The 12,625-nt window shown below is 38.5% G+C and overlaps 1 protein-coding gene across 5 annotated transcripts in view; it reads left to right on the forward strand.

The window, feature by feature from the left end:
- slc12a7b (solute carrier family 12 member 7b) overlaps positions 1 to 12,625 on the forward strand; it is a 98,082-nt gene that overhangs the window by 20,861 nt on the left and 64,596 nt on the right. The window contains exon 1 of one of the 5 annotated variants that reach the window (XM_057824211.1): positions 1,514 to 2,083. The exons of the other annotated variants lie outside the window; for them this stretch is intronic. Within the exon in view, the coding sequence (XP_057680194.1) occupies positions 1,975 to 2,083 (109 nt within the window). The 5' untranslated portion in view covers positions 1,514 to 1,974. Of the gene's footprint in view, positions 1 to 1,513; positions 2,084 to 12,625 lie in introns of those variants that run through there. 5 annotated transcript variants of the gene reach the window in all.

Below are 12,625 nucleotides of genomic sequence, written 5' to 3' on the forward strand. Positions count from 1 at the left end.
TGGTCAGCTTTCTTTCTGAAAGAAAGAAGAAAAAAGAAGTCCTGTGCTAAAGAGAAAAGCAATCCCAATGAGAACGATTTTAACATGTATTTTACAAATTAAATGCCTCAATGAATCTTTTTTTTTTTTTCTTATGAACGGTTTTCAAAAGCTTTATTGGTGGATTTTCTCAAGTTAAAGCGCCACACAGATATTAAAACATTTAATTGTGTAAGCAGGATCTGTGTATTATTTTTATTATTTAATAACAGGTGTTTTAGCTCATTTCAATGTGTTTTATTTAAATGGGCTATTATTTATTTTATTATTTGTTTGTATTTTACAAATGTGATGTAGTATTCATTTATATTGTATATTTTATGTTGTATAACTTTAGTTCCTATGTGAATATTAGTTCCTACTTGTTTTGTTGTGGTAGGAGGGTTTTGTATTAAACACGGGGCCGTCTTGGTTATTATTATAGCAGAGAAGAGAACTGTAAATCAACAAAGACAAGTCAACTGTGGCCCGATCTACCACTCAAGAGATCTGATGGACTCAAAAAGTGGGTTACGATTGCATTTTAGTTTGAAAATCGACTGGATCCACCGTATTTTTACACGAGTGACTACCGGTCTGCCCGGTCTGCTAGCTAGTATTTTTGACGCGGGAGGGCCGCGTCTCGCGTCAAATAATAAACTCTGCCGTTCTTTTCGCGTGCCATGCGTTGAGCCGCTTCTGGGACGCGTCTATCACGCAGCCGCACTGCGACTGGTGTGCATTGGCTGTTTGACTTTAACAGCCGCGTTTCACTGCGTTGTCGCGGCGGCCACGTTGTTGCGCCGTTGACGTTTCTTACTGTCCTACCGTGTTGGTCCTCATTATAGTAGAGAAGACGGAGTAAATATAATCTACACAAAGAAACTATAACCCGATCGACTCACAGCCTCGAAAAGTAAGGGTTATATTACGTCAGAAACTCGTTCGGTACACGTCCGTTCCGAACCGAGCACCAAGTACCGAAACGGTTCAGTACAAATACATGTACCGTTACACCCTTAGGGACTTTGTATCTGCAGATTCTCAATATCAGGTGACTCGGGTGCAAAAACATGCGATCTGGACATCCTTAGTTGACAGTGTAACAGTTCTCATTGCTGACTTTTGTGCAGCTGGTGTAGGTTTGAGTCCAACTGAATCAACTTCTCATAATCACCCTGGGATTGATGGTGATCACTCTAGGGTGGAGTCTGCCTGCAGTCTGCTTGGCTAGTCTTCCCTGACACTGAACAGAACAGGAGCTATAGGAAAGAGATGGAGAGATTTATTAACAGCTATAATTCTCCAATTAACAAAAATAAATGAATTGTGTAAGTACAGTGCAGTGCCGTAATGTTTGATAAAGCATGCTGTTTCACAGATTTACCCTGCCAACTGTTTAAATACTCGTGGAGTCAAATAACACTGCATAGGAAGTGAGGAAATGTTATCCTCAATGTGTGTCCTTGTGAAGGAAATCTCCTCCTTTGAACGCTCTGGACTTCCTTCTCTCTTTGAACAAAAGCTGACATTGCTGACCACTGCCCTCCGGCAAAGAAAACAAATCAAATCATGGACATGCTTTCATACACACAAGCACACGTATCATGTTTTTTTCGTGTTGTTTGAGTGAGTGTGTGTGTTTGCCTATGTATATGTGTGTGTAGGTACTGCCCCTTCACAGGGGCGGGCCAGTTCTGCTCTTCCTTATTGGGGTAACGGGTTTGTGGATTTCACAGAACAGAACAGTCTCCCAGTTCTAGACAAACTTTTGAAGACCCTTGTAATCTAATTAAGCGGAGCTAATTGGGAAAAAGACATTTCCGAGAAGAGGGAGCAAAGGTAAAAGTGAAAACAGCTGGACAGTGGAAGGGAGTGGACCAGCAAAACATCGAGAGGGAGAGAAGATAAGGCTGTGGCAAGAGGGAGACATTGAGAGGAAGCACATGGTTTAAAATGCCAACTAATTTCACTGTGGTTCCTGTAAAGGACAGCTCGGAAAAGGCAAAAGAGAGGATTGAAGAGGAAGATTTGAATGAAAATGAGTTAAACGAGGAAGCTGCAGGTGAGAGCTAGTATTTTTTTTGCATTTTTGGACTAGATGATGAGTAGTAATTACTTCAAAGTAAATTAGTAATACACGTGTGTATTTTGACGCAATTGTCCAATTGACTTCATAACTAGGTTCAAACCAAACATAGCCTACTCAGAAAAAAAGCGGTTTCTGCTGTCTTTTCCCCTCTATTTTGTTAAATACTACTTTTCTTATGAATGAGTGGTTAGGGTGGTTGAAAATTGCTTTTTTCCCCACAAGGTTTGCTCGATTTACTTAACACGGCATCCATGTTGTACTATGACAGCTTGTCTTTGGCCCAACTCCCTGCTACTCATTGATTGTACTGCACTTTTCTTTCTCAGTTCTCTGTGAGCAAAAACTCTCAAGACTACATTCCGTTACCAAGGACCTTTCTCATCTGATTCCTTGTGTATGCGAATAACTTACCAAAACATTTACATCATCTCTTGGTTCAGAATTACACAATCACATACCATTCCTCCAGGGTCAAGGCAAAAGACTCTGAATATTTGCAAACCAAGCACTCAAATTACACTTTGTGGAGCGAGACTCTACTGACTTAGAATCATTACAACAATCTAAACTACTGCGTAAAAGTGTAAAATTTTGTCAAGGCAATGTCACATAGGATTGATGGTAGTGAGGTTTTTGTACTCACAGCAGTACTTACACATTTGGCTATGGGTTCATTGGATCTTCATGGTCAAGGATTTACTGTGGTGCTTCAGTTATAGTTTTTTTACATTTATATTACATGGTAGAGCTGGTATCTTAAGTTAGGTTTCTCTATGCACATAACCAAGAAGGAGACTGACAAAACTCAGGGAAAGCAGCTATGTAACGGATAATTCTCTGAACCTAAGCCTTTAAAGGGAATCACGGACAGAAAGACTTGTAGTTCTTAAAAGATAAATGTTAGAATGAGTTATAATACTTTGGCTTTCAAACACCTCTTAATTTTTCTGTTTTTATAAAATTTGGAAAATTAATTTAACTAGTAGGTCGCCATTGTTGTTGACGCAGCGCTGCCGTACTTTTTACTGCGTCACTCGTTAGCTACAAAAACATGTCATTGGTTCTGCCCTTCCAATTTCAACCCAGCAGAAAAGTGTTGAGCAGGACAGCACTGTCAATATTTCACAAAACGAGGAGAAGAAGCTATTAAATTAAGGTCTCCAGCGAGATTACATAGGGATAACGTAAAAGGGTTCATTGAACAGACCAAAAAAACATAGGGATAATGTAAAAGGGTTCATTGAACAGACAAAAAAAACACGTGATCGCGAAATGGGAGACACAAAAAAGGTGCGTGACAGTAGGTCGGGATCAATTAAACAAACAAACACACTAAAAAAACGTGGGAAAACCAGGGTGAGAGGAAGACAAATGAAAAAGACAAGGCAATGATGCAATTAGCAACAAAGGGATATACAAACTGTCAAATAGCAGCAAGTCAATATCTTTGCAAGCCACCTAGGATCGGTTTAAAGGCACTGCTGATGAGCTGGAATTGGATGCAGGTTCGACGTTGGGAACTCATTCCACAGGTCTGTAACAAAACAATCTGACTAGCAACAGAATGTGACAAAATCATGTCAGTCGCCATACTAGCTTCGCTTGCTAGCTAGCACAGTAGAGGTGTGCATCGGCACTGCCCTCACGATTCGATTCGATTACGATTCGGGGGGCCACAATTCGATTCGATTCAGAGGGTCACGATTCGATTCGATTCAGCAATGCATCGCGATGCATTAAAGCCTGGGATGCATTAAGCAAAGCATATTTTTCGTGAATCATGAGGCAACGCAAGCAGTCAGACATTAAACAACTTTTTATTGGCTCTTGTGTCACTCCTGGTTGAAGTCCAATGAAAATACTTTCAGATATATATATTTAAAAAAAAAAAACAGATCCCAGCATTTAATTAGTGCTTTGAATGAAACCAGGGCTTTCTCTTTTACACACAGTAGCAGCCTTTCACACAGTGCAACATCTGAACTCCTGTGCAAAATCAGTAATAACAGTCACTGTATTTTAGTCACAACGACCCATCAATAAAAATATTCAAGTAAATATGAAAGAAAACGACAAAGAAAATATTGTAGTGCAGCACTATCTTTATCGCAATATCAATCCAGTTCAGTTGCAAACAAAACATCAACTAAATTGCAATGTAGAACAAAAGTAAAATGTAGGCCTAGCCCACTATATACTGTATGTGCAATCAACTTAGAAATGCAATCAGTAACTACCACATAACAATAAAAAATAATGAATTAAAATGAAGTGCAGCAGCATTTTAGCAGCCATAACAATCTGTTTCAACATGAGGAAATATCAGTTTTTTGCAAGCGAGAGAGCAGAGCGATAGTAGAGGTTAGATCGGGCTTAAAAAATCCAGCCCGACCCGACACGGCCTGCTGGTATTGAAGCCCGACCCGGCCCGGGCTCGATCAATTAACTAGATTTGCAGGCCCAGCCTGAAAAACACGATTTAATTTTTTTTTTTTTTTTTTTTAATTTGTTGGAGTGATGCGGGGAAAAAAACGCAGCAGCAGCAATTTATTTTCATTTCTTCGAGTTGGCAGAAAAACGTTTTCTTAATGTTTAAATAGTCTACATAATTTTATGATCATTATAAAAGCATTTACACAACGAAATAATGCTGGGAAAGTTTAATATAAAAAAAAAAAACATGCGATTTTGCAGACACACAGAGGAGAAGATTCAAAAGGATCACATTTGTGTTGCCTTTGTGTGCATAAATAAAAGTGTCATTCGTAACGAATCGCAAGCACCACAGCGGGAGGAGAAGAAGAAAAAGCGGGCGGCGCCACTGAATTCATGTGCGTGCACAGGCAAATGCATGAGCGGAGAATGGAGACGTTTATTCGACATGGCTGGCGCGAGCCATGTTGACTGTTGTCAATGACTTGTGCCGATGTGTTTTTGGTCATTTAAAAATGGTTTTACCGCGGATTGGAACATATTCTAGGCTCTCCCGTTCGCCACCTGTGTTGTTGTAGAGACGACTTTCGGCGTGTAAGAGTGACGTTACTTGTTAATAACACGTCATGCAAATAAACAAATCTGATTGGACGGTTGATTTTGTACTTGTTCGCGTGGCAGTTAATGGGCTGGGTCCCAGACTTTCTCACAGTGTTTGAAAAATACAGGGAGAATAGTCTGGCGGTGCCAGGCAACCTAGGATCGGTTTAAAGACACTGCTGATGAGCTGGAATTGGATGCAGGTACGACGTTGGGAACTCATCCCACAGGTCTGTAACAAAACAATCTGACTAGCAGAAGAATGTGAGAAAATCATGTCAGTCGCTGTACTAGCTCCGCTTGCTAGCTAGCACAGCTATTTTCCCAGTCCATCCCAACCACGTCATCAGCCCCAGCGTGCATTGCGAGCGTAAAGCATGGCGCCCTCCGTAGGTCAAAATATGTTCTAAATATTATACATTTTTAAATCAATGGTAATAATACATATGTTTCCGAATAACATATTTTAGTAAAAGAGAACAATTGTGGCTTATTAAAGCCTACAAGTCTTTAAGTCTGAGGTTCCCTTCAAAGTGTGGCAGTATATTGTTCTAAAGGTTGCTTGTTTTTTAATCTTCAACCTAGTGGGGACTTATTGGAATCATTGTGAAATTCCAACTTGCATCACAACAAAGCCAATAACTATAGATTTTTCTGTGTTTTTACCCTCACACAGTAAAAGTCACGGGATAGGTTCAGATTCGGTTAAATCAAATTTGAGTGAAATCCAAGGGAGGGTCTGAAAGCATGCTGTTGCCTCATGAGAATTACTGAAGGGTGGAATGGTATTTAAATGCAGTTACTGCTATTGATTATGCTGCTGGCTAGTTTCCCGTTGGTTGAGTTGGGGGAGGTGAGACACCACCCTCTCATGATGCAGTTCTTATTTCTTCCCTCATTGTCTGGTTCCCTTTTCTGGTTAGTTTTTTTACTTTGATTGTTTGTTATAGTTTGGAAATGCTGGTGATGTGGTTGAGCTGTTTTTGTTCTGGGAGCTTCCTGATTTCTCTATTTAAAAGTAGAAAAAAAAAGGGGGGGGGGGGCATTTTAAAAGCACGTGACATAACCCGAGGTTTACTTGTGTACTACCATGGATGTGAAAATATAGTCCACCTTTACTTTGTCATCGTTTCCTTGATTTTCATGGATTTTCAGTAAGGACGGCAGATATTCAGCAGTAAGGCGAGTAAAGAAAATAGAATATGTTTCATGAAATTAATTTCTGACTTTTTCAGTCAAGAGTACTGTTCCTCTTTCCATTGGCCAATCCACCCTTGACATATGTTTCCTGTTTATTCCCTGACCAAATCTTGTTCTGTTTAATACAGCATTTTCCACATTTGTGCTCATTTAAAAAATATATATTTATACCGAATGCATGATAAAAACTCAAGTCTTCGTCTTTATTTTACAATGCCATAGTTGCGTCAGAGTAAACAACAGCATTATATAAACTTAAGTCTCTACAAGGAGAATAATTACATCACTCTGGATCTGGTCATGTACAATGTCGTACCAAGAAATTTTCTAGAAAAGAATGGGAAAGTCCCTTTTCTGTTCCAACATAAAATTGTCTTTTTCCTGTTCTATGAGATCAGTTAGGGTATTAGACACCTCGTTGTGGTAAGGGAAAAACTTCAGTGGCCTGCACTCAGCTGTGACATCAACTAAAAGATGTTGAATAATAATTGTATCACTGATATAATTTTACCACAACTGAAATAGCCAAATTTCTTTGGGCAGCATATTTTTATTTAGAGATGGAATATGAAAAAGGTGACAATTTGTAGTCACTGTTGGTAAGCGCCCTTTGGTCTTTTCAAAGGCATAATAAAGTAGAAGTCATAGAATATTGACAGTATTTGTATCAGCTGTGGTCTTAGCAGTATGATAGCTAGTAGGGGTGTAACGGCACAAAAAATCTCGGTTCGGTACGTACCTCGGTTTTGAGGTCACCGTTCGGTTCATTTTCAGTACAGTAAGAAAACAAAATGCAAAATATAAACGTGCTTGTTGTTTATTACACACTTTTGTGCTTTCAGCAATAGGAACATTAGCCTATACAAAGCTAGAATACGGCTCAAAAAGTAGCGGGTATTTAAATACAATAATCCAGCAACAATTTGCCTTTCAGACCCTGCGTATTGGTCAGCTTTCTTTCTGGAAGAAAGAAGAAAAAAGAAGTCCTGTGCTAAAGAGAAAAGCAATCCCAATGGCAAAGATTTTAACATGTATTTTACAAATGAAATACCTCAATGAATCTTTTTTTTTTTTTTTTTCTTATGAACGGTTTTCAAAAGCTTTATTGGTGGATTTTCTCAAGTTAAAGAGCATACGACAGGAGGGGGAAAAAAGTCTTAAATAGCATTATTATGTGAATTTGAATCATATTTTGAGACAATTCGACTATATACAACAATTTAGCAAAGCGCAGATGATGAGAAATTAGTCTCTTAATCTGCCGGTTAGCCACGCCTACCATTATAGGGCTCAAGCGTCCCCAACAGGTGGATGACGTCAGTGGGAGACTGGGCTCATCGGTTTTACTATACAGCCCATTGAGGGGGAGTTATGCAGAACGAGGAAAACACGATGAAGAGAGCCGCAAAATGTCATTGTTTCAGTCTCTCTACTCCACTATTTTTACAGGATATTCTTTTTATCTAAATATTTTTCCCCAATAGCTAAATAAATGGCTTGAGAAGGACCAGTCAGCCCGTCGAGGACGAACTATTTACAACGAGGAAAACGCGACAAAGAGATCTGCAAAATGTCATTGTTTCTGTCTCTTTACTTCAATATTTTTACAGGATATTCTTTTTATCCAAGTATTTTCCCCAACTGCTAAATAAATGGCATGGTCATGACAAATAACAGTCTTGTGCTAAATGGAATATGAAATTATAAAAATGCACTTATTCAGGACGACATGGCAAAATTACTCCATAATAGTCAAAAGTGTTGACTTCACCTTTACTGTCGCACCTCCCGAACGATATTTTATGACACCTAAATCGGACATATGTCATTTCCGTTCCCTGGCTTCAGAGAATGTAAACAAACCAAGCGGCGTGACAGCTAGCCAACATGGTAACCCGAACCGAGTGATGTTTCAAAGTCTTCGAAGCGGAAAATCACACATAACTAGCCTGGATTATTTGACATGATGACAGTCATGCAATTTACAGCTTGTTCCCCGGAGGAGGGCGGCTGTAGTTGTTGTGCAGCTAACGTGCAGCTAATGTGCATGAGGAGAGCTTTTACAATGCTATCAATGATCAAACGTAAGTAGTCCTTTATTTAAAGAAAGTTTGTAGTGTTTACTTAGTAATCGCTGTATTCGTATTTGACATAATACAAAACAAGATGTTTACTCACTTCCTCGTAAGTCCAATGGTCCCACAGTAGTAGGGCTTGTTTTGGCCAATATCCACGGTGAATGGGAACCTTTTGAAACTCCAAAAAGGCGCACACGCCTCTCCCTCATACAGCAAGATTTTTCTGCAGCCGTTTGGCTGGCGTGATGCGAAAAATAAACATATTAATCCGAAAAGCCATCTGAATCCTCAGTCCTCATACACAACAGTAGGCTGTATAGTGAAGAGGAGTCCTTCTCCCGTACACGTCACAGCGCCCTCCTCCTCAATGCAAGACCGAAGCCGGAAGTCACTCATTTTCATGGCGCGGGATTCAAAAAACTAAATAAATATAGCGATCGCTTTCACACACATCCAAGCGCTCCATATCATTCAGGAGCATTGTGTATTAATCTCACTATTTAATTGCAGGTGTTTTAGTTCATTTAAATTTATTTTGTTTAAATGGGCAATTATTTATTTTATTATGTGTTTATATTTTACAAATGTGATGTAGTATTCATTTATGTTGTATATTTTATGTTGTATAACTTTAGTTCCTATGTGAATATTAGTTCCTACTCGTTTTGTTGTGGTAGGAGGTAGGCCTGAACGATATATCGTTTAAACATCGCCATCGCGATGTGCGCATGTGCAATAGTCCCATCGCAAGGACGTGCGATAGTTTTTTAATTTCATTTTTTTTAATCCACAAACGTTTGTTTTGAGGAAGGAGAGGGAAAAAAAGCGCACAGTTTCTCTTTCTCTCCAGCAAGTCATCGGCTCCTCCCCCTCCCCCTGCAACAGCGGAGTGGAGGGAGGAGGGGCCGAACAGCAGAGCGGAGGGAGGAGGGCCCGTTCTCAAAGTGAAAGCAAGCAATCAACACGTTGGAGGAGCAAGGAAGACTGTATCCAAAAGGAGTTTTGGAAGTATTTTGGCAAGAACAAGACTATAAGGGACAAAAAACAGCCCTGTCGACAGTGCCTCGCCATGGTTGCCTCAACAAGAAGTAATCTGTCAAACATGTGGGACCATTTAAAACGCAGGTATCTATGCATTCCTGCTACGAGCTCCCAATCAGAGGCTTTTTAGCACAGGTGGGAACATTGTTACGTGCCAACGTTCTTGTCTCAAGCCTGCTATAGTGGATAAACTAATAGTCTTGGCCAAAAACCTATGAGACCCAGTTGAGAATTGCTGAGCAAGGAAGGTGGACGATATGCAGACAAATACATAACACAGCTGAAGGAATGTCTTTTCTTCTTTTTATTCATGTGACAGCTATCAGGAAGGCAGGAAATTTGGGAGTTAAAATGGTTCTGTTATTCATCACAGTTATTTGCAGTTATTCAGTTCAATTATTTACAAGTTCAATTGAGTTTGTTTCTTTTATATTTAAATTTATTGTAAACCGTATTTTTCAAATAACTATATATAGTACAGCTGCACATAAAGTTTTGATACTTAATATTTTTGTTGAAATATTTTTACAACTTTGTTGCCGTTTTGCAGTTTTATATTGTTATATTTTGTGTAAACAACTCAGGGGACTAATGCACTTGCACTTTTATTAGTCAGATTTAATATTTAAGTTCAAATATGTTGACAACTTTGTTGTTTAACTGAGGTTTTTATGTATTGTTATAGTTTGTGAACTCTTTTGTCATATTTAATATTTTTGTTCAAATATGTTGACAACTTTGTTGTTTTACTGAGGTTTTTATTTATTGTTATAGTTTGTGAACAACTCTTTTATTTGTCATATTTAATATTTTTGTTCAAATATGTTGACAACTTTGTTGTTATTTTACAGAAGTTTTTATTTATTGTTATATTTTGTCAAAAACTTAGGGGACTAATGCACCTGCTCTTTTATTAATCATTTAATGTATTTGCTGCTGTTGAAGTGTAAAATATTGTATTCAATAAATGATCTATTTTGTGCAGACATGACTTCCTGGATACCTTCATACAGAAATCTTCATCATTCACAAATTAAACGGTATTATATGAATACACTGTGGTCACGGTGTGTTATGTAAAGTATTTCCAAACAGCTATTCAAGTCATTTAGTGAAAATTTCTTTAAAAAAGATAGATCTTTTTTTTTTTTAATATCGCAATATAATATCGCAATATATTGCAAACCTAAAAAAAATCGCAACAATAGTTTTTTCCAATATCGTTCAGGCCTAGTAGGAGGGTTATGTATTGAACACGGGGCCGTGTTGGTTATTATTATAGCAGAGAAGATAGCAGTAAGACAAAGTCAAAGACAAAAAGACAAGTCAACTTTGCCCTGATCTACCACTCAATAGATCTGATGGACTCAAAAAGTGGGTTACGATTGCATATTAGTTTGAAAATCGACCGGATCCACCGTAATTTTACACGAGTGACTTCCGGTCTGCCCGATCCTAGCTAGTTGTATTGACGCAGGAGGGCCGCGTCTTGCGTCAAATAATAAACTCTGCCATTCTTTTCACGTGTGTCGCGTTGAGCCGCTTCTGGGACGCGTCTAACATGCGGCAGCACTGCGACCGGTGTGCATTGGCTGATTGACTTTAACGCCCGCGTTTCACTGTGCTCTCGCGGCGGCCACGTTGTCGCGCCGTTGATGTTTCTGGGTTATACTGTCCTACCGTGTTGGTCCTCATTATAGAAGAGAAGACGGAGTAAATATAATCTACACAAAGAAACTGTAACCCGATTGACTCAGAGCCTCAAAAAGTAAGTGTTACATTACGTCAGAAACTCGTTCGGTACGCCCGTACCCGTATCGTAACTATTCAATACAAATACATGTACCGTTACACCCTTAATAGATAGTGTGATAAATAAACAAATACCACTGATGGGAACAATAATACACCCATCACAGTCAGTACTTGTCAACTTCAAATTACTAGAAATAAACAGCATTTTTTTAAGGAAGAAGAAAAATCCAAAAGTCAGAAAAAACAGCTGTTTCAGACTGGCACTTCCCGTTTCCACTTGACAGATATTTTCTTCCCCACCAGTTCCCTTCTGCCAATGTGGTCTATGTGATAAGACGCAAACAAAATTTTTATTGCTTGCTGTTTTGAAATTTTACTTCACTTCCTTAGTCTGTTGATGTTTCCAGTAGTCCCTTTTGAATTGATAACTTTATGTTCCTTTCTTTTGACTACTCAAAAGTAAAATGTCTTCAAGTGATGTTTGCTGAATATAAATCATGACTCAGTTTAGTGGTCACTTGTGTTTTATCTTAATTTGAAGATCAGTTTTTCATGAATTGGTCCATTTAGTTTCTCTTTTAGGACATGTTCACTTTAATCTATTATGGTTATTTTGTGATTTGTATGAAATTACGAAGTTGAAAAGGATTTCAGTCATTTCCCACAATTATTGTGCTTTAAACATGCTGCAGTAAACTGGCATACACCCTTGCATCTGGTGTTGCTTTCCATGTCAGCTCCCAATATCATATTCCGTTGTATATTTATAATGTCAGATTTATCATTATTTTGTTATTTATTGCTCGGTACTAATTTATTACATTGGCACCTACTTCTGATATGGACAAACACCAACAATTATTATAAAAGATTTCCAGATAGATTCCAAAAATATTAATAGTACCGTACAAATAGTACAATAAAAGAAAAAAAACGAGTAAAGCTGAAACTAGTAAAGCTATTTACAAGGCTACTATAATCTCCTACTCTTTAAAATATGACTCGCTATTTTCTTGTGCAACAAGTGGAATCGATCGAAAGCCAGACGAATGGGCCGAGTTCTAGCGGTGACGAAGCCGAGCGAAGTCGCTCCCTGCCGGTGGGCTGTGAAACTCGCAGGAAAAAAAGTGGCAAAAAGTGGAAGTGGTTGTTCTATTAACATATAGTACTAAACCACATCAAATACACATGTATTCATTTAAATACTACTTTATTTGTATGCTGTATGCTTAATTAAACTCCAAACTATTCCCGCACGGGCTCCAATGCACTGTACTTGATGTAACGTGGGACATCGATGGAAAGCAACTTCAGAATGATCATGTAGCATTGATGAAGCAAATTAATTTTATCTTCCTTCATTTAATATTTTAAATATTTCTTTGATACCTCAAAATACTTCCGAACC

Source organism: Corythoichthys intestinalis, chromosome 20 (assembly GCF_030265065.1).
Source record: "Corythoichthys intestinalis isolate RoL2023-P3 chromosome 20, ASM3026506v1, whole genome shotgun sequence".
Classification (NCBI taxonomy): Eukaryota; Metazoa; Chordata; class Actinopteri; order Syngnathiformes; family Syngnathidae; genus Corythoichthys; species Corythoichthys intestinalis.